We start from the raw sequence: 26,174 nt of genomic DNA, 5'->3' as shown, positions 1-26,174 counted from the left end.
AACTTGGACTTAAATCAAAGCTTGTTTTTTATGGAATTTCAAGACATAAAAAAATCAAATTCAGTTATTTATGTTCCACCAGATACCATGAAGTCACTTTGAGCCACTAGTTCACTCAACTCTAATCATAAGGACAAACAAATTAGCAGTCTTAGACTATTTAAACTTAGTTTAGATGTTTATAAACCCACAGCATGTAACTTTCTAAAAACGGGTTTCCTTTTGTTAAAATTATTCCCATTTTGTAACAATATGCTTTCCCCCAGTGCCAACTACAGAAATACAACCAATCAGAGCTGGGAGGAGGATCTTGGCGCTCTCAATAAGCTTGTGTATGTGCTGCTCCCTGCTATGCTACAGAGCCTGACAGGAGCACATTTAGTTGAATGATAACACTAAGATCTTCCTCCTGGTTGGTTGGTTTTCATCTGAAGCGTTGCATTTCTTCAGATGGAAATAGTTGTAACAAATATAGGAAAAACGTATCTACTGCAAGCTTAACCATGTAATTTAGCAACCTTTTCTAGCTATGCCTAGTAAAGTGTCCACTGAGTGTTAGAAATCAACAGCTGAGGTAAAATTTGCAAATATATTCATGTTTTTCACTATGCAGAAATGACGTGCTCAGCTTGGTTGGGTTTCCTGTCAAGGTTTTAAGAAGGACAGAGTTGAAAACAAAGTAAAAAATTATTTTTACTGACATCTTCAACATATACAAAGTTCAGCTTTGGATGCTCATTTTGTGCAACAATGCCAACAGTTCTTACAGCATCTTTGGATAAAACACTTTAACAACTAAAATAAAAACTGCTGTAAAACACAAATAAGGCACTTAGAAACAATCATAAGACCATTTCTTTAAGGCACCGCTACATGGAAGCCACTTAGAACATAAGTAGAAAACATGTAGTGTTCTATCTGAACAGTTTCTACACAAACCAGCAGCATTGCGTGCAAACGGTTGCCTGGCAGCGGACACCTGTCTCCTCCCTGCAGCAGGTCGGTGCTCTCTCCAAAGAACGGGCCTCCTCGGCTCGCACCCTCTCTGGACTCTACCGGTACCAAAGCAGCTTTACGTTTCTCGGCTCATAAAGCCGTTTCAAAGATGACCAAGTTGACATCGGCTCTGTCTACGTTTCCGTTCACCACGCTGGGACGGCTTCTGCTGTCGTAAGCCTGGAGATGCATTTCAAGTCAGTCTATTTTCTTACTTGTGCCTGGCTTACCTTTTATGACTCAAGCTCACCCTTTTGGCTGCTTCCCGTAGCGCCGCTGCCTCCTGTTTCCCAGTCTGCTGCACCATCTTATAGAAGATGCCTTTGGTGTCCTGCAGCAGGATGTGCGGCTCGTCGTATGCGTGGATCTGCCCCGCGTCCAGAACCTGCAAATGAAACCATACACACATATCACAAACAACATTTGTGTGGGGAACCCATACACCTGGAATTTACACAACACAGTTTTTGTACATGAAAAACATCAACAGATGATCCGACTTCCTCTGCCTTGTAGTCCTACTGCCATGTGCAGAAATACAACGCTCAACCAGAAACATACAGTCAGAGCCAGGAAGAGAGCTTGTTTTCTGATGCCAGGAGATAAACAGTTTTCTAGTAGCGTTAAGTTGTTCCTCCACCATTAGCACTGCTTCAGCAGCGTGATTGACAGCACAAAGACCCTCCTCCTGGCTCTGATTGGTTGTTTCTGCAAATGACAGTCAAACCACAGAGAGGAAGCAGAGGAGCTGAATTTTTTTCCCACAAATTATCTTATGTTATAGGGACATTTATTTAAAAAAGGTTTACAGTAATGTAATGCCAGGTAGACATGCACCTAAAGCAATGCTATTTGACTTGAGGAAAAAACTACTTCAAAAGCAGCATCTCTGCTCCAGGCAACACAAACTGGAAACTTTCACTGTCATCCAGGTGGTAATTAATCTTCAGCAGAAACTGCACAGACTCCAACTGTCTCTCTGTTTCCTTTTCTGTTACCGCCTGCATATAACTGCTAACTGCCAGTGGGAAATCAATATAAACTTTATTGAGAGTTTGCTGCTGATGAATTTTGAACCTTAGTTTGTGTGTAAAATGGCCTCACCAGTATCCGGTCGCTGTCTATGATGGTGTTGAGGCGATGAGCGATGGTGAGCACTGTACATTCCCTGAACTTGTCCCGGATGGTTTTCTGGATCAGCTCGTCTGTCCTGTGACAACAGCACAACATCCCAATGTTACAGTTCATGTACAAGAAATTAACTAATAAATTTTGATGACTTGGTAAATTAAAAACATAACTTAGACTATAAATGGATAAAATACTCTGTTTTAAATTGAATTGTAGTGAATGTACAGCAGCTCTACCTGGGGTCCACGTTGGCCGTGGCTTCGTCGATGATGAGGATGCGGTTCCTCCTCAGGATGGCTCTGGCCAGACACACCAGCTGCCTCTGACCCACACTGAAGTTGGAGCCGGACTCGGCCAGAACCATCTCCAGCTTTCCAGGCAGCTCCTCCACCACGGACTTCAGCTGCACCTGAAGGAAACAGACGTCAGGAACTAAAACACAGAAGCTTCATTTACCAAAGACTCAGTTCACTAACAGGTCTGGCTTTAAACTGAATGTCTTAGTTTGGCTTGTAAATGACAAAATATTTTTTTTGCAGCATAAAATAAATTTTTGGATTCTAATCAATCATATGAAACATCTTGGTCATGTTTGAAACGGGCAGCTGGTGCTGACCTCTCGCAGGGCGTTCCACAGTTCTTCGTCTGAGTGTTGGTTAAAAGGGTCCAGGTTCTTCCTCATGGAGCCTGTGAACAGCACCGGGTCCTGGAAACAAAACCAACTGGGTTCACAAGTCACAGAAATAAGAAAATGTTAAATCCACCTATGGGTATTTAAACTTTAGAATAAAAGCTTCTGAAATGTTCACAGCAAAACATGGTGGTGGCAGCATTGGATTTTCTTTAAAGACAGGGAATATTCTCAGTTAATGAGAATATAGAGCTCAATAGAGAACATACATACAGCCCAAGGGACAAAATTTGTGTGCAAGAACGGTCCAGTCAAAGTCCAGACCTGGATACAGTTCAGAATATTTGGCAAAACTTCAATAATGCTGTTCAGAAGCTCTCCATCTAATTAGACTGAGCTTTTAGATTCATCACGAAACTTCTTGGTTCCACTTGTCAAAGCTGAGTTTTTGTTAGTTTTTCCTAATATGTGTTTGACATAAAATACTGATGGTGGTTTTAATGTGACAAATGGGAAACGATTCACATGAGTGTACATGAGCTCAGTTCCACTTTGACCTCACCTGAGGAATGATGGACATCTTCTGGCGCAGGTCATGGAGGCCCAGGTCAGAGGTCACCACCCCGTCGATGTAGATTTTTCCCTGAGGTTCTGCCAGGCGGAACAGAGCCGAGACCAGAGAGCTTTTCCCGGCTCCGGTTCTCCCGACGATCCCGACCTGACAAATGGAGGACGGTCAGCTTCTGTCTGCAGCGGCTTTAGATAACAAACCTCTCACCTTCTCTTGCGGCCGAAACATGGCCTGGAGGCCATGCAGGACCCTGGGGCCGTCATCGCTATAAGAGAAGCTGACACTGTCAAAGGTCACCAGGCCTTTGCTCGGCCAATCAGGAGGAGGGCGCTTCTTTGTTTCCCAGGGTGCTTCGCTCTCTAGTTCAGTGTACTCCATTACTCTCTCCACTGAGGTCATCTGTGGATGAAGTTCACACCATCACTTTATTGCACTTTTTTTATTAAATGTGATGATCTCTGCCTAGTTTATACTTAACTAGAGGCATTTGATGCATTAAATCATTAAATCTGTATTTTCTAATGTTTTTATTCATATCTGATCATTAAAAGTTTCTTGTTCATTTTCCTATGTCAAAGTTATCCCCTATTGGTCAATAAAGGCAGCATGATGCTCCCATATCAGTCTCAATGATCTTCTATAAACTGAGTTAATGGACCAGTATTATGCATCTTCCTACCACATAGTGCCATTTTATAGCTCTAACTAGGTTACCTTCGGTTATAAAAATACTATATAAATATGACTTAAAAGAAATTTTACTTTGTAATTTAAAGCCTTGAAATTGGGCCTCTGTCTCTTTAAAAACCAGGGCTCTTTCTGAAACTCCACCTTCAGGATGTGTCACAACATCTCTCCTTTGTTAACCCTTTAACAACGTTTCTACCAGCGCTGGTAAAGGCAACAGCACAGTAGAAGTGCAGTTCCACCAGGTGTTTGCTAATTGTTGTTTTCTCATCTGAAGCTCCAGGTGTTTTGTACAGCTGAATGGTTGCCACAGCAGATTAAAGGATTTCTCAAATATATACAAGAGAACCAAGGAAACACTCCAGGTGTGTTTTTGATGAGGGAATAACATCATAACATGATGTGAAGCTCAATAACTTCTACTTTAAGTGGTGTCTCACCATGTTCTCCACCTCAGCGCTCTGCCTGACGCCCCACTGGAACATTCCCATCAGAGTCACTGCGTAGGACAGAGCCAATCCAACAGAACCAGCATCCAGCTCTGACGGCAGAAAAAGTTCTGAAGGTTACACTCTGGTACCCTCTAGTGGTGTAGAAGTGCAAGTTGATTGACTCTGGCTTACGGTCTCTTAGCAAAAAGCAGCCAAAAGTAGTGATGGTGACAAAGATGGAGCACATCCCGTCGAGGCGAACGGCGAACCAGCGAGACGTCGTCAGGAAGAGGAAGAAGGCCTCTGTTCACAACCACAAAACGTCAGTACAAAGGTTTAAGATCAGTGGACGTAAACATGCAGGGAGAGGCAGAACCTGAGTGGAGGTTCTGATGAGCGTCGAAGGCGTTCTGGAAGCGCTCCTCTGCTCCAAAAGCCCGAATCGTCCAGAGGCCCTGAAGGGACGACGACAGGTGGGAGAAGACGGGACTGCGAGCTGCACGACACGAAGACTTGTCAGGGAGAAGCAACAAAACGGCAAAATTAAACTTAATCCATTTGAGACGCCTACTGGTGGACTCAAGCCGCTTGACGTCTCTGGAGGTTTGCAGGAAGTAGCGGCGCAAGAAGAGGAACAATCCGAGGAGAGGCACAACCGGAATGAGGATCCATGGGATCACAGACGCTGCCACGGCGATCACGCCGAGAATCTGCAGGAACACCTAAAAATCACAGCAAATGTGTTCACACCCAAACGTCAGTGTTAGTTGAAGAGGATTAAAGCTAGAGTTCATCATTTGTTTGTTAAATACAAAAAAAAGTAGTAATAAATACTTCATATCGTCACTTTCATTGTTATTCCAATAGTACCACAAAATATCGCAATAAAACTTTAGGTCCATATCACCCACTCCTGCTGTGTGTGTCCTCACCTGAATGAAGTCGGTAAACGTCCAGGGCAGCATGGAGTCCACCTGGCCGATGTCCTTAGAAAACCTGTTCAACACTCTTCCTGAAGAGACAAAGCAAGTGAGAATATAGCATTCGGTTCTCTTTGGATCACAAAGTGTTAATAACGCTCTCTTCGCTTACCAATGGGGTTGATGTCGAAGAAGCGTACGGGCGCTCTGAGGATGGCGTTAAACATGCTGTTGTGGAGGCTCTGGGCAGCTTTCACCAGCACAGAGAACAGGATGATGTTCCTCATGAAGCCAAACAGGATGGTGGCTGCAGTGAGACCTGCAGGAAATCAGCAGGACTCTCTGATCAGCAGGAAGCAGACAAACAGTTACAAAACAGGGCAGGCTGTGAAGCAGGTTACCTCCATAAACACCCAGATAGAAACCTAAATCCAATTTTGTTGTGTTGGTGTTGGTTCCATTTGCAGCCATGCTGCTATTAGTGCCGCTTAGCTTGTCTTGCTCTCCTGCCCTGAAACACGGCAGATTAAATGAGAAAACGGCTCTGTTAGCATCAGGAGGTGAATACAGAGAATTCCTTACCAGTACGCCAGCCACCAGTCTTGCATCACATACGATACCTACAATAGAAAGTGTGATTACTTACTTGTTTTGATATTTCCTAATATAAATGGCTGGGTTGTTGTTGCTGTACCTGAGCCAGGAGGTTAACCACCACGGCAAACAGCAGGACGACGACGTTGGCTCCAGCTCTCAGGTATTTCAGGTACATTTTCATTCCGATGGTTCCCTGAGCTCGACTCTCCTCTGGTATCGCCTGGACTGCCTCTGTCTGCCAAGGAACACCAACAAGCATGATTCCCATAAATATAATTAATTTTAATGTTATCTTAGAGAGGTTGAACAATAAGGAGAGCATTATTGTGGTTTAATTAATAACACGTGTGAGAATGAAGCTGCACTGCTGACTCTTCACGCAAACAGACCAAACGTGACCAGCAGTCATACTAGACAAAGAAAAAGAGGACCTGAAATTAGAGAAGCAAAGGGCAAATGCATATTAAAGCAGCAGAATCAGCTGCTGTGTTCATGGTAGCGTGTTTAAAACCACAGCTTCAACACTCAGTCATTTGACTTTTTGTACTGAGAATTTAAGGTCAGTTTTAAATTTTCCATCAAACAAAAATGTTACTAAAACTCTCCTCTAAGCTCCTATAAAAGTAATTAAAAGTATCTGAGTAACTAAATGCTAAGATAAGAAATGCTAATGTGAACCAGCTGTACAAACAACTACTGTCTTTTCTGTGAAAACTTATGGTGGACCACTAGGGGGCGTAACAAACCGCTGTACCAACCGGTAAGTGATCTCCATCTTTGAGTGAGTTAACTGAGGAGTGCTGGGAGAGAGTTGACATCTCAGACAGAGTTCTGCTCCTGGGAGAAATGTCGTGTGGAGACTGCGGCTGCTCTTCTTCCTCTTCTTTCTTCAGCAAAGAGGTGAAGTCCAGTCCGGAGCGCTGCAGCTCCGTGTAGGTTCCCTTTGCCACCATGTGGCCCTGATGAACACACACAACCAGAGTCATCGTTTATGGACTGCTGCCAACAACTACACATCTCAGCAGCAAAATACAGGCTTTTATTTATAGTTTTCTATTTATTGCTTTAGAAAACCCCAAATATCTGTCTTCATAACTTTACAACAACAGGATGAGGGTTTGTGCAGGCTCCATCAACTCAAAGCTAAGACTTCTTAAGACCTTTAAGAGTGGAATTTCAGACCTGTATCTGTAAAGAAATGTACTAATTTCTCCAGCCAACTGGCAAGAAATTTGAAAGAAAGCTAGCTGGCTAGCAAAGGTATGTTAGCAGCTAGTTAGCAATAGCCTCAACAGTCCTGAGTCACAGAATGCAATGAAGATATTAATGCGACTCAAACTTTTGCCTGATAGAAAGTCTTGTACACATAGAATATGCAATATGTATTAGATCTGTTCATACAAAATTGAAGACAGGTAATGTATTACAGGCCAAATTACTTTTATAAAGTAGTTTTAGATGTTTTAAGACCTTTATGTCAAATAGGAGTTTAAACTCTTTTCTAAAATGAAGGCTTTATAATGTCTTAAATTATCTAAATATATATCCAATTTAAGACATTTCAAGGCCTTTAATTTAGATACGAGTTTAAACTGTCTTAAAAGTTCTGCTGTGCACCACACATTAATTACATTTTTATTAGCTTCCCTAAGGCCGGTCGTTTGTTAGGCCAACTTACTTTGAATTAATTTAAGATATTTTAAGGCCTTAATTTTAGATGTGCGATAGCCTTAAATATGGATTTTGAAGGATGCACGGACCCTGTACTATATCCCTGTTTCTTAGACAGAAAAGAAACACAAAGACATGTGGAAACATGAGCACAGATATACCCTATGACCTATTGGAATGATTCAAGTCAGTTGAGGAACCTGAAACTGCGGTGCTTAGCAGAAATATTCAGCTTCTTCAATTTTGCTGATTCAGTTGATTTTGAAAAAAAAAGTAAACGACTGTAAAACAAGACGTGAAATATGTCTATATTAACTTCCCTAAGCGGATACCTCTTAGCCTGAGTTAAAACTCAGCCCTTCACCAACCTGTCAAAGGACTTTTTCACAAGCATTCACTTCAACGTTCAGAAACAAAGCTACAATTGATCTGAATGATGGCAGCCGTTCCCAGCTGTGCAACAGGTTGACATTTAAAAGCTGCGTTGATGCTCTAAAACATCAGTAAATATAATCTTCCTTCACTACAGAGCTTCCACCCTGCTCTTAATGCCCTGACCTGTGATCAGAATGCAGTGCAGCCAGATTTTGGAGGTCATGGAAATGTTGCTGATGAATAGCAGTTTAAGCCTGCCAGGTAGAGGAGCCAAACGGGACAGGATGTGTTCATGCAGGGAAGAGAAAGTATCCAAACCAACCTCCTTTAGTACTAGGATCTGGTCTGCAGCCTTCAGGTACTGCAGCTGGTGGGTGACCAGGATGCAAGGCTTGTTCTTCAGCAGCCCACAGATGCACCTGATGACAGCAAGCAGGAATGAGAAGCTCTAACTCCAAGTTTATTAGGACTTGACAAGCATTTGCTGCTGACACTTATATTGAACACACTTTATATTAAATATACAGTGGGGAGAACAAGTATTTGATACACTGTTGATTTTTCAGGTTTTCCCACTTGCAAAGCTTGTCGATGACTGTAATTTTTATCATAGGTACTCTTCAATTGTGAGTGATGGAATCTAAAACAAAAATCCAGAAAAATACAATGTACGATTTTTAAATAATTAATTTCCATTTTATTGTGTGAAATAAGTATTTGATACACCTGAAAAAAGAAACTTAATATTTGGTACAGAAACCTTTGTTTGCAATTACAGAGATCAGACGTTTCCTGTAGTTCTTGACCAGGTTTGCACACACTGCAGCAGGGATTTTGGCCCACTCCTCCATACAGATCTCCTCCAGAGCCTTCAGGTTTCGGGGCTGTCGCTGGGCCACACGGACTTTAAGCTCCCTCCAAAGATTTTCTATTGGATCCAGGTCTGGAGACTGGCTAGGCCACTCCAGGACCTTAGGATGTTTCCTACGGAGCCACTCTTTAGTTGCCCTGGCTGTGCGTTTTGGGTCGTTATCATGCTGGAAGACCCAGCCACGACCTCCTTCCCTCTTACTGAGGGAAGGAGGTTGTTGGCCAAAATCTCACGATACATGGCCCCATCCATCCTTCCCACAATATGGTGCAGTCGTCCTGTCCCCTTTGCAGAAAAGCATCCCCAAAGAATGATGTTTCCACCACCATGCTTCACGGTTGGGATGGTGTTCTTGGGGTTGTACTCATCATTCTTCTTCCTCCAAACATGACGAGTGGAGTTTAAACCAAAAAGTTATATTTTTGTCTCATCAGACCACATGACCTTCTCCCATTCCTCCTCTGGATCATTCAGATGGTCATTTGCAAACATCAGACGGGCTTTGACATGCGTTGGCTTGAGGAAGGGCACCTTGCGTGCACTGCAGGATTTTAATCCTTGACGGCATAGAGTGTTACTGATTGTTTTCTTTGAGACTGTGGTCCCAGCTCTATTCAGGTCATTGACCAGGTCCTGCCGTGTAGTTCTGGGCTCATTCCTCACCTTCCTCAAGATCAATGATGCTCCACGAGGTGAGATCTTGCATGGCACCCCAGACCGAGGGAGATTTTCCGTTATTTTGTATTTCTTCCATTTTCTAATAATTGCACCAACTGTTGTTGCCTTCTCACCAAGCTGCTTGCCTATTGTCCTGTAGCCCATCCCAGCCTTGTGCATGTCTACAATTATATCCCTGATGTCCTCACACATCTCTCTGGTCTTGGGCATTGTGGAGATGCTGGAGTCTGATTGATTTTGTGGACAGGTGTCTTTTATACAGGTAACGAGTTCAAACAGGTGCAGTTAATACAGGTAATGAGTGGAGAACAGGAGGGCTTCTTAAAGAAGAACTAACATGTCTGTGAGAGCCAAAATTCTTACTGGTTGATAGATGATCAAATACTTATTTCACACAATAAAATGGAAATTAATTATTTAAAAATCGTACATTGTATTTTTCTGGATTTTGTTTTAGATTCCATCACTCACAGTGGAAGAGTGCCTATGATAAAAAATACAGTCTTCTACATGCTTTGAAAGTGGGAAAACCTGAAAAATCAACAGTGTCTCAAATACTTGTTCTCCCCACTGTATAAGGTGTGTTTTCACTCTTTATCCACCACACCCAGTTCTGTTCCTTTTCATCTGCCTTCTTAGATGAGAAGTATTGCACATCAGAATTAAACCAGAGGACTGTTGGCCATTGTTTAATCCTGAACAAAAACACTAAGACCTTCAAAAAGAAAAAAGAGAGGAAAGTTCCAGTAAGCACGTTGACAGGTCTCCACCCTGCTCTTTACAGCAACTTCCTCTGGCTGGGATCTGAATAAGAGGCTTTACACCCATTTCCTGTCTGGGAAATTCAGGGAATCTATTGTCCTGATTAATGAAACGTGCAGCTGAGCAGACTGGATGGGACTCACTCTTCAAAGAGGTGTCTGCCGACCTCAGCATCCACGGCACTGAGAGGATCATCCAGCAGGTAGATGTCTGCGTCCTGATACACAGCCCTGAAACAGAACACACTTCACTCCAGTGTTTATCCTGGACAAATGCATCTCAACTCGTCTGGTTTCCTGCTTACCTGGCCAGGTTGACTCTGGCTTTCTGCCCCCCACTGAGGGTGGCCCCTCTGTCCCCGATCAGAGTCTGATCCCCGTCTGGCAGCAGCTCCATGTCCTACACATAAAACATAACATTTACAAGACCGACAATGGCGATTATCCCCAACTTATCTTAGAAAGGGTAAAAGGACCAACATGCACGGGTTCGTGGGGGTTAAACATAAAAAGAAGATTTCAAAACCAACAACGAATCAGCAAATTTAAAGGCTGATCAGTGACAACTTCATATAAAACAGATAAAGTTGATCAGGAGGCACATGGTGTACAGGCTTATAGTTCAGTCGGTCCATTCACAGCCATCCAAGGTAACTCATTTATCAGACACCTCTTCCCTGACCTGTCCTTTATCAGCCTAGTAAACATTAACAGTCCAGCTTTTTACATCCAGAATAGGTAAACACACACACAAACACACACACTTGAGTCTGGGCTTTGGTTAAACCTTACTATTAAGGTGAAAAAGTACATTTTCAATATTTACATTGAAGTCTTACAATAATGGCAGCAACTGACAATTATTTTAGTAATAAATTATCCTGACAGTCCAATTAAAAAATTGGTACATTCTGCAAATTTTTCATTTAACCACTCAAGCCTTTCTTATATATTAGAAATAGATTAAGAGATTCAAATAATTAAATTTCTTTTTTAAAACAAGAAAATAAATATTTTATTGCCTAATATGCAAAAACAAGGCATTTCTTTAGTTAATTTGAACCAGGTGAAGCTAAAGCTGCCACTTGAGGAGTTGTGGATAGAACATGCGTACAGAAAAAGTTTTCATCTTAAATGCAAAATGTATATATTTTTGCTTAATTATTGCTCTGTTATTCTTTCAACAAATAGTATTTTTTGTGTCCGTATATTCCATTTAACGTTTAAGCGACGACAAGATTAGTTGACAATTAAGCACGATTAATCATTTCAAATAAAACAACCAAAAATTAAAGATAATTTTTTTTTTAAATCATAACTTCCACACTAAAAATACTGGGAGAATCCACCTCACCCTTGTCAGAGCGCAGGCTTTGATGACTCTTTCATACTTCCGAGGTTCCAGGTCTTTCCCGAACAAGATGTTGCTGCGAATGGTTCCAGGAAACACCCAGGGCTGCTGGGCGGCGTAGGTCAGCTGACCTTTGACCCTCATCACCCCTTTTTCAGCAGGAAGTTCTCCCAGGATGGAGCTCAACAGGGACGACTGCATGAAAATGCAAACATGTCAGGAGCTGACCAACGGCTCTGGGTTATCAGCATGAAGTAGGCTTAAAGATCTTAAAGAGGAACACGTTCAAAAGAAAATAGACTCTTAAAAGGGAGGAAGAAAGATTTGTTAGGTAGCCAATGCTTTTTCACACCACTGGGAATCGCAAAGCCTGACCTTTCCAGCTCCAACTGGTCCAATCACAGCCAACAACTGATTCGAATCCAGAGAGAGGGAGATGCTCTGCAAGGTCGGAGCATCTAAATTCTGGAAGAAAAAACAAACAACAAAAACTTTTTTTTTTTCTTTACCTAACTTTCCACAGAATTAAATCTCCAACTTAGAAAAAAGTTTCCTTTTCAGTTCTCTCTTGACATTTGTAAATAAAAGGTAGAGTCCCACCTTGTCCCAGTAGCAGGTAAGATCATTGAGCTCCACACCAACATCCTTCCTGTCCTCCTTTGAAAGAGCAATGCTGGTTTTTGTGATCTCATCCAGCAGCAAGAACTCCTTTACGACAGGAAAGAGGAAAGAGAAAATGGATTTTAAAAATACTAATAAACAAGGTCCGATACAGGTGATTTAAAGCATAACAGTTTAAAACAGGATTGAACAGAAAGAACTGTGAGTCTGTCTGAGAGATTGTATTGACTATATAGATTTCTGGATAGGAAAATAATCAACTTTAAAAACATTTTTTATCATAGACTGCATCAAATGTTTCATCTGACTTATTGTGTCCATGTACGTCGTCTTAATATTATACATAAAGTTTAAACCTAAAAGCATCTCAAGTTTAATTTAATTTAGTTAAACTAAGCAATGAATTTAGATTTTTAACTGTAAAATAGCTTCCTGTCTCTCACTCAGGTGTTTTTATGGATGTGGTTTACTACAGTAGTCAGGTGGCCATGAGGTTATAAAACTACACTGAAATCTGGAGTGGAAGATAACAGACTAACAGAGCTGAACATTAGAGCGATAAAATAGTAGTGACATCAGCACTGTAACGGGACGTATCAATCTTTATGAGTTCTGTCAATAAAAGCAAAGTCATGCTGATTTAAAAAAAACTGACACTTCACTGAAGCTCAGCAACAGTTAATCTATGACATGGTTACACCTGGTACTCAGCAAATATCACTTTATTTCCACTCAATCGACTTTAGTTTGGCTACATGCTAAACCTAAACCTTTGATTTACTTCAGCTGCTTTCGGAAAGTTTTGAGTCCTTTTTATACCTGAATCCTCCTTACGCTGACACGGGTCTCAAACAGCTTTTCAATGGCGCTGGGGAAGAAGAGCGTGACGGTGAGGCGCACGGCCGAGTACAACGACACCGTCACAAACACACGGCTGGCGGAGATGGGGTTCCCCACCAGCACGTAGATGGTGAACGTGATGAACACGATGATCTTGCTGGCGCAGAAAAACGAGGCCATGTTGAGACCTCGCAGGTAGGAGCTCTTCATGATCTTGGAGATCTCCTTCCTAGGATGACAAGGAGAAATATTCGGATGGTTTAGGTAGATTAGAGTCGGCTTGGTTAAACAACAAGACGACAGAGAGCAGTACTGAAGTTTTGTTGAAAGTAATTTGGACTGTTCATTGCAATAATCAGATTTTTTTTTTTACTTCTTTCAGGATGACAGTGTAATTTCAAACAGCTACCCCAGTTTACAATAAGCCTGGTGGGCTGCCAGGCTAAGTGTTGTTTATATATTTTAAATAGTTTTTTTATGCATCACTATCCTGTTGCAGAAATGTGGGGCAGCGATCCAAATGGTAGCACAACACTGGAATATAGAACATATATAAAAGCTAGCAAGAACATAAGAGAGCACATTTGTATTCACAGTGTACTATAAGCCTGGCGGGCTGCCAGGCTTAACTTCCCCTTGCCGGGCTAAGTGTTGTTTACTTATCTTAAATTATTTTAAGTACACCAGTGATGGTGATAGCAGATATGAGATGAACTAGGTTTATAGTTGACAGAACAAATATATTAAAATCACATTTTCTGTCTATGGTTGACGCACTGAACTGGTAACACTAAATTCATAAGTTTTGTAACTTGATGCAGATATGATAATTTTATATATAATGATAACCAGGTACTAAAATGTATAGATTCATTTTGTATAAAACTCAAGACATTCACATTTTCCAAGTTATTTAAGCATATCTGTAAAAGTCAGATCAGTGCCTAAATAGTAGAAACTTGACAGAAGCTTGTTGTTGAGATGGAAACAATTATTTTTAACTAACTGGGCAGACTATTCATCTGACATCTAAGTTAACCAAGAACCCACAGTAAAACAATTTCAACATTGAGTCATTTGTTAATCACAAGTTAGATCATTATCACAACACTGACCAATATTGGCACATGTTTTCCTAGTATTGTGCAGCCCTGGTGTGTGGTAGAGTTGCAATAAGTTTGTTCTCTTTGAAACAATTGTACCAATTGTATCAAGAGCCCCATCAGAAACATGTTTGTAGAAAAAACTTGTTCCTTTCAAGAGATTTTGTAAGGGTTACATTCCATTGCCTCTAGGAATAATTTGACAAGAAGAAGATATTTTTTGAACACAATTTCAACTGAAACAAAGTAAGCGACTCATTGTCGAGCATAGCACCCTGCCTCTGAGGTCCAGGATAAAAATATTTTAACTTTAGTGCTGCCAAAATTGTCTTAGCTTCCCTTTCACTCATGACTGTTGAACATTTATGCCTGGATGTTCTATGGCAGACGGCCACACACTGCTCAAGAGAAAAAATACACACTTTTAACAACTTCCAAGATGTGGACCTTTATCCACAGCTCCAGGCCAGAGTCCAGAAGCAAGCTTAGCACATCCTATGCAAGAACACTGAAAACTCTCAAGCATTGCATTCTCAATGACCCAATCAAAAGCATTACTTCCTCCCATGAGAAACTTTGCGGATTTTCTGAATGCTATCACCAAGATTTAACTCCCATCAGCAGGTCAGATGCTCAGACTGTAAACTTTAGCTAATGTTTGTTTTACAACTTGGGCAACTAACACTAATCTCCAAACCCTTGCATTTATGAAAAATTAAGTTAAAAACACTGACATCATCCAAGAAGAAAGCCCCTAGCATCACTCTGTTTAATACATCAACTTTAGTCCCGTCTTTCAAAAATGATTTTGTTCCATCGGTGAAGTGCGCAGCGGAGCAGAGCACAGCAAAGACGCATATCTAGCTTTTATTTTTCTTTGCAATTGTATTGCAGAAAACATACAAATACACAGTGAACTCTTGTTTTCCAAGAATCGTTTACTATAAACTCACAGTATTCTTATGTGATGAAGTATATGCATGTTGCAACAACAAAAAGGTAGATAAGGTGACAGAAGGATCTCCCAACCATAAAACAATAAACACTCCCGTGAAGCGTAAACCCTAAAACGGCAACAGAGCAGCATCAGCAAGTTCAACTCTGAACATTTTTCTGATGAGAACAAATCTTCACAGCTAAAAAAATAACTTCATCTTTTATCACAGACTTTTTTTTTCTCAGAAAATTCTCAGTGGTCACGTCTAACACCTTTCAGATTAGTCGTAATCTAGAAAGTAATCGTTGATACAAGTCTGTAAGCAGCAGCAACGCTTTATTAATGTTTCTGTGAAGTCTATAAACTGGTAACTTTTCTCTGGGAAGTAACAGATTGTATCTGCTGTTAATAAATAGGCATGAAAAGCAATAAAAGATGTCACATAATTAGCCACACATATTTGACTAGAGGTTTTGTAACTTCTAGTCAAATATTTGTTTGTTTGTGGAACTTGAACCGTCTGTGACGTTGGTTTTTGTTTTTACCTTCTGACCTCAGACACCAGAGCAGAGAAAGGTTTTTCCCAAGCGTACATCTTGATGATCCTCATTCCAGATACAACCTCGTTCATTGTTCGGATTCGGCTGTCTGTTAGCACGGCGGTCTTACTCCTAAAAAGGAAGGGTAGGACACTGAGTGTGCTGGAGATGCACTTCAGCATCCAAATGTCCTCTATGTTCAGGTAAATGGCAAACTTCAGAATTTTGTAGTTCATTTGACATTCAAACAAAGTAGCACATAAATGTGAAGTAGAAGGAAAATAATGTGTGTATTTATATTTTCATCTGTAAAAGAGCCAGAAAGTCTTGACTTTTCCTTCTGCTTTGCACAATTTTCTTTAGTCTATTAACTTGCTTTAGTTCATCCATGTGTATTGTAGTCTGTGTACTGTGATTAGAAAGCAATTTGAAGTGTTATATTTTCTGTTTTATTTTATTATTGTATTGCATATCCATTTTTGTAACCTATGCTACAATCTGGTACAGCACATGAAATGATGAGCCTTTCTAAATAAAGTTTATTATTCTAAAAATATAATATAAAGACTTTGATAAAGACATCTAAGCTTACTGAATCCTGCACAGAAGAATCACTTAACATATTTTATACTGTGGTTCAACATCAGCAGCAGATGGATAACTACATCCTGACAAGTGGTGAGTGTGTTTTACCTGAACTTAGAGAAGAGTCTTCCAAACATGGTTTGGGTGGGCATGAGGAACAGGAGAACCCCCATTCCCGCCAAGCAAGAGGGGCCAATTTCATCCCACAGCAGCCCCACAACTGCAGCTGCCTGAAGTGGCCCCACCCACAGGAAGTGCAGGAAAATAGTCACCTAGAGGCAGGGAGTCAGTGTTGAGCTGCAACTACAACACACAACAGTTGAAAAAACAAATCTAAATTTCCATCAAGGTGAGAGTTTCTTCTCCCCTCTGTCAAACAGGCTCAGGTCGAGTCAGGTATGAAAGGGTGGCATGCTGTAATTAGCATCCCACCCACTGCCAGAAAACAAACTCCCTCCAGAAGCCAGGGCTTTCACAGCGCGCACTGCCCCGCAGATTAACATGAAACTCTACATTCCTGACACACAAACAGAGTTCAGTGCTCAGAGGGTAATGAGGCCTAAAACAGAGACCTGCCACAGCTTGTGGCGAACACATTTCCAACAGCTCTGACACGACCAGGTAGACTGACAATTAGGCCTGTCATAATAAATTTTGCTGGACGATTAATTGTCTAAAAAATTATTGCGATAAATGAAAATATTGTTTCAAGCCCTTTTGACACTGATTTAATGGAAATGACTAATAATGCACGTGATTTCCTGCCATAGAAATATACACTTTATTTTCAAAAGAACGCATAACACTGGAACTGATAAACTAAATAAAACAACCAAAAACAAAAATAAAATGGATTCTTAGTCCATTAACAAAAAACATACTTGAATAAAAACTAAACAACATAAAGCCAAAGTGGAAATGAATACTGCATACAGATTATGAAGTCTGTATGCTATATTGCCCTAGTCACTAGATTTAAATAAAGAAGATGGGCACATCCAACTACATAATGCAGTAGTTCACAATACACGATTTTTTGCCCCCATTTGCTCCTTATGACAATCTTAGATCGTTGGCCGATCTAAGATTGTCGCTGGTGATTTCGTAACCGATCATCATGTAATGTGATTTAGATCGTCGTGACCGCTCGGATCTAAATCAGGAGGTTTTCCCCGACTGGGAGCTTAATGCAGCCTGTTGAATGTGGCAGGTAGCCAATCAGAAAGCGCAGATTCTCCTCTGCTTTCTGAGGGGAAATTACGAGGGGAATCCCAAACAGCTGACATGTGCAACCCAAAATCCAGCGGACATTGGAGCTGATATATGAAAACAACATTAATATTTATTAAACATTTTGTGCAAAGAATATAGAAATGACAAGGAGAGGAGTTGGAGCCAAATTGCTACCTCAGTTGATAAACCCGGTAAGTTTTCAACTGTTTTTTTGTTAACGTGACATAAATAGGTTATAATGATTTTCATTCAGTCAGGACTTTTGCTGACTTTAGCCACATGCATCACAGATAGATTTTAGTAAAGCATTGATTAACGTCTGCTTTTAAAATTAGCTAACTGGACTTGTAGCCATTACCCATGTGGCTGGACACCACACGGTTCACCGGCACACGGTTCGATCGAACCCGATCGAACCGTTATACCTAGGGTTTCTGTCTGCTAATGTGTGGTCTCAGGTTTTGAAAATGGCCCGACAATCCAACATCTCATGTCATGTGCACTGGACATGAGACTAAGAAAATGAGGAAGGGAGGGTCAGTGGAGAGTACTGGAGTTTAGCCTTTTTTCATTCAGTGTCATCAACAGAAAGAAAAAAGGCAGGAAGAGACGATAAAGCCGATAATTAAAACGACGTCGATAGGTTTAATTTATCGTGCGATTAATTGATTTATCGTTTATCGCAACAGGCCTAATGACAATCGGGCATTCGCATGGCGGCCGGTGCAGTTTTGGGTCAAAACATTTATGTTAACCGACAGGCTCAGAAATTAAACATTTGATCATTTTCTAACACTGCATCAACACTATCACATCATTTAACTTGAGCACAAACCAAGTGTCGGATAGCTTAGAGGATGTCTGTCACTGCTAAACGAAGGCATAAACACACCTGCTGAATATGGAATGGAGAGTCGAAAGAGGAAAGTGGGTGCCGAAAAAAAACAGAGCAAAACAAAGAGGAAAAATTGCAGAATGTGAAAAAAAAATACAAATATTTGGTGAAGCTTTGACTCCTGCAGCAACAGACAGTAAACAGCAAAGCACAATGGTTGAGAGGTTTGGTAACTAACAACATTCTCTTAACAGTGAGGGAACAGGTGATATCCCTTTGTGTCATTTAGGATATTTATCTGTCATAAAGTCAACTTTAAACCAGTTAATAGTGCAAAGAAATATAATGAACAGGCTAAATCCTATTTGTTAAAACTAAAACAAATAGCAAGTTTTTCAGATCTTTAGCATTTTCCCTGTCATTTTTTTAAATTTACCATCCTAACACTAATTTAGGAAGACATATTTCTGACCAATCTGGATAAACAATGACTGGGGAAAGTTTTTGTTCCTAGATGTCAGCAGATGAAACACAGTTCAAAGATTAATATGTGGGAAATACTTTGGAAAAATAGCCCACATTTTTTGGTTTTATACATGCCAGTTTAACTGAAGCCTTTTAAAAAAGAAACAAAGTAGAAATTAAATTTGGGCTTTGAAGTTGAAGAAGACATTTGAGAGTTTAATTTTTCAAAAAGGCTGCATTGTTCCTAAGGTGTTTGGTGTCAATCAGCCTACCATCAACCTACTTTTACCAACCAGTCTTCTTCATTTTTGGTGTTTTATTCTTATTCCTATACTTCAGTTTTTACTGGCAAGCAGTTTTTATACATGTGAAAAATATTTAATACAGTTCATTACAAAATTTGTTTGGATATCATCCATCAACACATAAATCAAAATATATTAATTTGATTTTTATTTGTAAGACATTTAGACGGAAATCTACTTTGTGTTGGTTTAACACATAAAATCCAATTATAACACATAATTTGTGGCAAAAAGTGGAGAAATTCAGGTGATATAAGATTTTTTGCCAAGCACTGAACCCTGAAAAAGAGACAGCAGCTCATTTTCTCATACCTCGTCAAACTTGTTGACGTCATTGGATAAAAGGTTGACTATTTGGCCTGTGGTGGTCTTTCCCATGGCTGAACTGCTCAGGCACAGAGCCTGAAAAAAAAAGAGCAATGGTTAAAGGAAAACTGATCTGACCTGACAGGCAGTGCCAGGATTAAACTGCTAAATGATAATCAGAACCTCTTTTTCCCTGAAACGGACCTTCCTGTAGATCATGTGACACATGGCCACTCTGATCTTCATGCCCGCTCTCAGTACGTAGAAGAAGTAGAGGTGATGGACCACTGCCAGGACCATGGTGCAGGCGGACAGGCCGGCTGCGTAGCCCAGAGCCTTATTCAAAGCCTCTCTGTCATCTGGACTGTAATTCTCAAAGTATTGAATCACTTCCCCCAGAAAAACTGGCTGGATCACTCTGATGCCCTCCTACATTCCAGCAGAGACAAGATGATTAAAGATAAGAAATTATAAAAATTCTCTGCAAACTTAAAAAAAAAAAAACCTGGTGTCTAAATGATGCTGTATTTCCTTATTAAAAAACAAAAAACGCATCATAAAAACATGAAAAAAAATCTGATATTCTTTGAAACTATCAGTACTATCTTTTGAATGTTGAGATATTGACAAGCTAATGGTGTGTGTAAGTGTTTTGTACTGGTGCAAAGTTATCAAATATGTTTGCAATTGAGTACATTTATGTCTGCATTTAAAAAAAGAAACATTATAAGTAGGCCTGTCACGATAAATTTTGCTGGACGATTGTCTAAAAAAAACTATTGCGATAAACGATAATATTGTTTCAAGACCTTCTGACACTAATTTAATGGAAATGACGTAATACTGCATGCTATTTCCTGCCATAGATGCACCTTATTTTCAAAAGAACACATCACACTGGAACTGATAAACTAAACAAACAAAACAACCAAAAACAAAAATAAAATGGATTCTCAGTCTCCATTAACAAAAAAAGTACTTGAATAAAAACTAAACAACATAAAGCCAAAGTGGAAATAAACACTGCATTCAACCAAAAGAGTACAGATTATGAAGTCTGTATACTATATTGCCCTTCAGTAATCACTAGATTTAAATAGAGAAGATGGGCACATCCGACTACCTAATGCAATAGTTCATGCCACACGATTTTTTGCCCCTATTTTCCCTTTACGAAAATCTTAGATCGGTCAACAATCTGAGATTATTGCTGGTGATTTTGTAATTGATCATCCTGCAGTGTGATTTAGATAGTCACCGATCAAAATCAGGGGTTTTCCCCGTCTGAGAGCTTAACGCTGAATGTGACAGGTAGCCAATCAGAAAGCGCGGATTCTCCTCCGTGGTTTCTGAGGGGAAATTACGGAGGGGAATCCCAAACAGCTGACATGGAACAACAAGAAGTCCAGCGGACATTGGAGATGATATGTGGAAACAACATTAATGTTTATTCAACATTTCGTGCAAAGAATATAGAAATGACAAGGAGAGGAGTTGGAGCCAAATTGCTACCTCAGTTAATAAACCCGGTAAGTTTTCAGCTGCTCTTCGTTAACGTGACATAAATAGGTTATAATGATTTTCATTCAGTCAGGACTTTACGCTGACTCTATAGCCACATGCATCACAGGTAGATTCTAGTAAAGCATTGATTAATGCCTGATTTTAAAATTAGTTAAATGGACTTGTAGCCATTATTTTGTGCCCAGGTGGCTGGACACCACACGGCATGACGAACCCAATCGAAGCTTTATACCTAGGGTTTCTGTCGGCTAATGTGTCTCTCAAGTTTTGAAAATGGGCCGACAGTCGGCCGACAACTAAGCGCATTTCCTTAGTGTAATGCACTGAACATTACACTGTGGAAAAGAAGAAGAAAGGGTCAGTGGAGAGCACCAGAGGTGAGCCTTTTTTTATTCAGTGTCATCAACAGAAAGAAAAAATGGCAGGAAGAGCCGATAAAGCCGATAATTAAAATGAGGTCGATAGGTTTAATTTATCGTGCGATTAATCGATTAATCGATTTATCGTTTATCGCGACAGGCCTAATTATAAGTCAATTTTCTGCATCGGAATTGGCCGATAATAAACCTTAGATATTGGTATCGGTATTGGAAGTGAAAAATGTGAATCAGTGCAGGTTTAAAAATATAGGATTCCACAACAACAAAAATGTGACTGTAATGAGAAGAAAAGATGGATGACTGAGAAACAAATGGATAGAAAACAAAAAATATGGATGAAAGCGTTTTAGACAATAGGATGGGGAATAAAGGCATGAAGTATACACTCCTATTTTCCCAGTTTGTGTCAGAACCTTCAACATTTCACACAGACAGACCTCTGACCTCTAGAAGTGTAAAGATTCCCAGCATTCCATAGGACTTCCAGTAGCACTGTATGATGCATTTGGTCAGCCCAGGTGTCCTCATCTCCTTGGCAGCTTTCTGCACCTCCTGGTCCCAGTATCTGTGAGGGAGAAGAACCGGAAGCGGATGAGTCGAGGTCTATTGGCTTAGAAATCTTTGAATCAAGATGAGCCGAGCCTCGGCTCTGAGACAGCAGCAGCATTACTTAAGGAACAAAGCCCGCTCCGCTGTGAGTTAAAGCAGGTCACAGGCAGGTTTGAACACATCGACAGTCATCAGCGCTGTGCAGCCTGTAGTAACACTGGTGCAAACTTTAAATAACTTAACAAATAACTTTAAAAAACTTAGCAAATCAAAGGTTGCACCTTCTTGGAGAATATATTTTTTTTCCCTTTTTTATGAATCACAATGATCATTATTAAGACAGGAGAAGATAGAGTGGATTAAAAAAATTGAAATGCCAGATTTTTCTGACATTGTTGTGACTTTTTTACACTTATATGTTGTTCAGTATGATAAGTGACTGATTTACAATTATATGTTAAGCCTAAATTACATGATTATTATTAATTGAATTGAACATGATTGTATATAATTACAAGGATGAAGTGAAATATATTTAAGTGCAAGACATGATTTATTTGAATAGAAGAAGTCTTTTATTTTGAAGAATGCTTAAGTATCTGGTTCTGTTTTGTCATTATCTTGCTTTGTTGATATTTTGGTTGTCTTGGTTACGAACAGCTGTTGCCGTTATCAGCTGTCGCCGTTTTCTCTCTTCAATAAAGAACTGAACAGAAAAGTTCAGTAAAAGACATACGAGCCTCCGTTTTGTTTGAAGAAGCTTCACTCCGTAACAGACATTACAAAAATTTTTTAAAAGTGCAAGCATGATGCTTCCAACCCCAAGTTTCACTGTAGATGTACTTTAGTTTTTATTCAAGAAAAAATTCACATAAGAATAAAGAAGATTGGGATCAAATTTTGAACAAGTTTCAATTTAGTCTAAATTACTTTTGAAGAAGTGTCTAGTTTTTGTGTCATTGTTGCTTTTATTGATGCATTTATGGGTGACCATCAAAGTTAAACACTGTACCACAGTGTTTGCATGTAGATATTTGTATTTTAAAAATAACTTCTCCCTACTGGTTGTAAGAAATTTCATAATGCAAAATGTGGTTCATAGCTTGCAGGAAAGCATGAAAATTAAACGTTTTGGTCCTTATATATCAGATCATCTGTCAAGTTACAATGACTTTACTGTGCTTCAGGGAAAAACAACTGACCTATCAGGAAGTTAAACTCCATTCCCACAAATACCCACATCATCATCATCATTGCACGGCTGATATTTCCTTCATCTGAACTGCAACGGCAGCCAACCGCAGAACATTTTAACAGGCTACACAAAGAGATGACTGAGATCTGAAATCACACGTTTTAAAGGACAACTCTTAAAGCTCAATTAGCAAACAATAAAAGCTTTAAGAAGTTCAATATTTGGTCATTTTTGGAAGCCACATGAAGTCAAATAATACCCGATGAGCAAAGTAACATTTTGAACAAACAGCAGTTATAGCTGAATATGTTAAAGCATATTTCTCCATTTATTTTTTAACGTTAAGAAATAAGCAGGATTTGGACACGTCTGACAATTTCTAGCAGAACCCTGATGATTTTGAGCCAAAACTTCCTGAGTAAGAACAAATCACAACTTTTTTTACCTTTACATATGAACAAAAGTCATCCTGGAGCCTGATACTGCCTCCGCCGTGTTTCAACATCAACATTGTGTTCCTATGTCCCAATTCTTCTTAACAACCTTAATTGTTCCATAGATTATATAATTCATTTGATTCTTCTCCTGCTTCATACTTTCATACAACACAATCTTTCGAATGCTTTTTTAAATCTACAGAAATGTATGAACTCTGTCGATACATTTGCACTAGCAAGGGTATATTAGCGGCCAGCTAGCAGTAGCTTCAATAGTCTAGAGTACGCCTAACGTTTTTGCCTGACAGAAATGTCCAATAAAAACACACAAAAAATAAAAACATAGAATATACAAGATTAAATAGTCTTGTCAAGACAAGACTACTACAAAAAAAAAAAAAAAAAAAAAGACTAAAGACCAACTTATCTTAAGATATTTTAAGGCCTTTATTTGTGCAGTTGTGTAAGTTTGTGTACCTCTGCAGCTCCTGTCCCAGCACCTCTGACCTGTCCTCATGGAGCACTTCATACATGTCTTCCTCCTCCAACCTGCGCTTGTAGCCAATCCTGAACAGAGCGTTCAGCCACCTGATGAAGAGATGAGAGGTTGAAAGGTATTCATGATTTTATTCAGCAGATTAGATCCACACCGTCTTGGAAAGAAAAAGGAAACTTAGTAAATGGATGCAAAAACCCATCAAAAAGACTTGCAGCCACGACTAAAAAGTGTAAATATTACTGGAAAATGTTGATGAAACAGTTCTTGCTAATCTGATGGAGGCAGATCTCAGGCCACAAACAGGAAAAATGACTCAGACTACCATATAAGAAACACACAAACGGAAAGGTTTGTGTGTTTTTCTAAGTGTTTGGTCGACAGATGAATCAGTCTTTAATGCTCGTATTTTGGAGTTAAGATAATTTTACACAACAAATCAACAGCTTAAAACTTTCCAAACCGTGCCAATACCACCTGACCCCGACTGCATGCGTTCTTGCACTAGGCTATTTCTTAAGGGTCAGCTGATATATGACCCAGACAGAAGAGATTGCTAGAGATGAGGGAAACGTTCAGTTCTCAAATTGAAAGAAGAGTTTTCTAAAATCAGAGAGAATCTGTCAGTGACATGTTTTTTTATAGCTATGTTGTAACAATTTGTTCACGTTTTCAATTTGCAAATTCTTAGAATTATCAGAACAGATTTTTTTATGCATTTTGATATCAATCAAGCAAAAAATAAATAATTCAAACCAGACGTATAGTCACGTTTATTATCTCAAAGCTTCACACATCAACTTTCAACAGTCTGGTAAAATAAATAAATAATTTTTTTTATTTATTTATTTCCTCCTGGGCTACGTTTTTAACCCAAAGTGCCTTCTGGTTTGTGTATCGGTGTAACAATAACGATAGATAATGAGGAAACGACAATAATAGTGTAATAAAAATGGATTCTGAATGTCGTAAAACAGTTCTGTGGTGATTCAGACTGGTCTAATCAGTTTAAAGGTGTGTTACGAATTGAAAAGGAAAAAAAACATATTAAAAGTTTATAAAAACAGACAAAACCTCGCAAAAAGTTTTATGAAATTAGAACCAACACAGACAGTCATGTAAAAATTAAACAGGGTATAAGGAAGTGAAGTTTAGAAGAAACTCCTCCACTGCAGGTGCCTAATCTAAAACACCTGCGCTGAAACTTGACGTAAAGGACGTTTATTCATTGCCGGTTGTTTCTTTTACCTGAGCAGAATTTCTGTTTGTTCATGACGTTGTCTCCTCAAACTAACTTTGTGTAAAATGAATAGTGACCGCGCGGAATGCGGGAAGTCACCCTTCCTATCCTTACCGAGTCCATTTTTAAACTCCCCGCGAAATTACTACTGATAAAAAAAAACCAGTTCACCACTGGGAGACCTCTGCGCCCACTCACCAGAAAAATATCTTGGACAGAATGTTCGCCGTCGCCGCCGGGTTCTTCTTGCCATCTTTCCGGACTTTTTCCATGACTAACAGGGAGGTACACGCGTCTCCCCTCTTTTAAAAACTGCAGTTCACGGTTATGTCTCGTAACTTTGTAGGACATGCATGTTACATGAGGGTAAGGCTAACCCCGAACGTGAGTTTGCGTAACCCCTTACGTCCGGTCTAAGGTGCTGAAGCGAAATAAAAGAAACAGAAAGAACTCCCATTCGCCCCGCCCTCAATACACCTGATTGGCCAGAAAAAAACATTCTTACCATGCTATTGGCTAGGTGTCCACGGTGTTTTAATGATTTAATTCACCATTTTATTCACCATTTAAACTCAGAAGATATATAAAATATTTCCTTTTATATATTTGTCTCTTTATGTTCTAAAGATTGGTTAAAAAAATTAAATATCTCATTGAACCACTAACAGTTTTAGAGTGCATTATGAAATTCAGTTCATCCAGTTTGTCACATCACAATCCAAGACTTCAATGAATTTTGTTAGTAATTTATGTGACAGACACATACAAAGCAGTACATTATTGTGAAGTTAAAATAGTTTGCAAATACAAATGTTTCAATTTTATTTAGGAGATCAAGTATAAAAGAGACTGAAAATAAATGTATGTCCTATATAAATCAATGCGGTCTGAGGTATTAACATGTTTAAATGGG

The 26,174-nt window shown here is 39.6% G+C and overlaps 1 protein-coding gene across 1 annotated transcript; it reads right to left on the bottom strand.

The window, feature by feature from the left end:
• Nucleotides 1–680: 680 nt before the first annotated feature.
• abcc4 (ATP binding cassette subfamily C member 4 (PEL blood group)) lies at nucleotides 681–25,703 on the bottom strand. The gene is made up of 31 exons (XM_008425465.3): nucleotides 25,460–25,703; nucleotides 24,003–24,113; nucleotides 21,789–21,909; nucleotides 19,645–19,869; nucleotides 19,447–19,536; nucleotides 16,405–16,568; nucleotides 15,718–15,843; nucleotides 13,112–13,361; nucleotides 12,272–12,379; nucleotides 12,047–12,136; nucleotides 11,675–11,866; nucleotides 10,626–10,720; nucleotides 10,465–10,551; nucleotides 8,333–8,429; nucleotides 6,723–6,923; nucleotides 6,062–6,199; nucleotides 5,950–5,987; nucleotides 5,769–5,878; nucleotides 5,540–5,686; nucleotides 5,380–5,459; nucleotides 5,019–5,169; nucleotides 4,824–4,943; nucleotides 4,640–4,750; nucleotides 4,457–4,557; nucleotides 3,537–3,728; nucleotides 3,321–3,476; nucleotides 2,744–2,833; nucleotides 2,364–2,536; nucleotides 2,101–2,206; nucleotides 1,247–1,381; nucleotides 681–1,176 (listed from the first exon to the last, which is right to left on the bottom strand). The coding sequence occupies exons 1-31, from the start codon at nucleotides 25,531–25,533 to the stop codon at nucleotides 1,087–1,089; spliced, it is 3,969 nt and encodes a 1,322-aa protein (XP_008423687.2). The 5' UTR covers nucleotides 25,534–25,703; the 3' UTR covers nucleotides 681–1,086.
• Between the last annotated feature and the right edge of the window lie 471 nt (nucleotides 25,704–26,174).

This window comes from Poecilia reticulata, chromosome 2 (assembly GCF_904066995.2).
Source record: "Poecilia reticulata chromosome 2, P_reticulata-male-v2, whole genome shotgun sequence".
In the NCBI taxonomy this organism is placed as follows: domain Eukaryota; kingdom Metazoa; phylum Chordata; class Actinopteri; order Cyprinodontiformes; family Poeciliidae; genus Poecilia; species Poecilia reticulata.
Note: the sequence above shows the minus strand (reverse complement) of the source record. Positions and strands in the feature narration are given on the sequence as shown.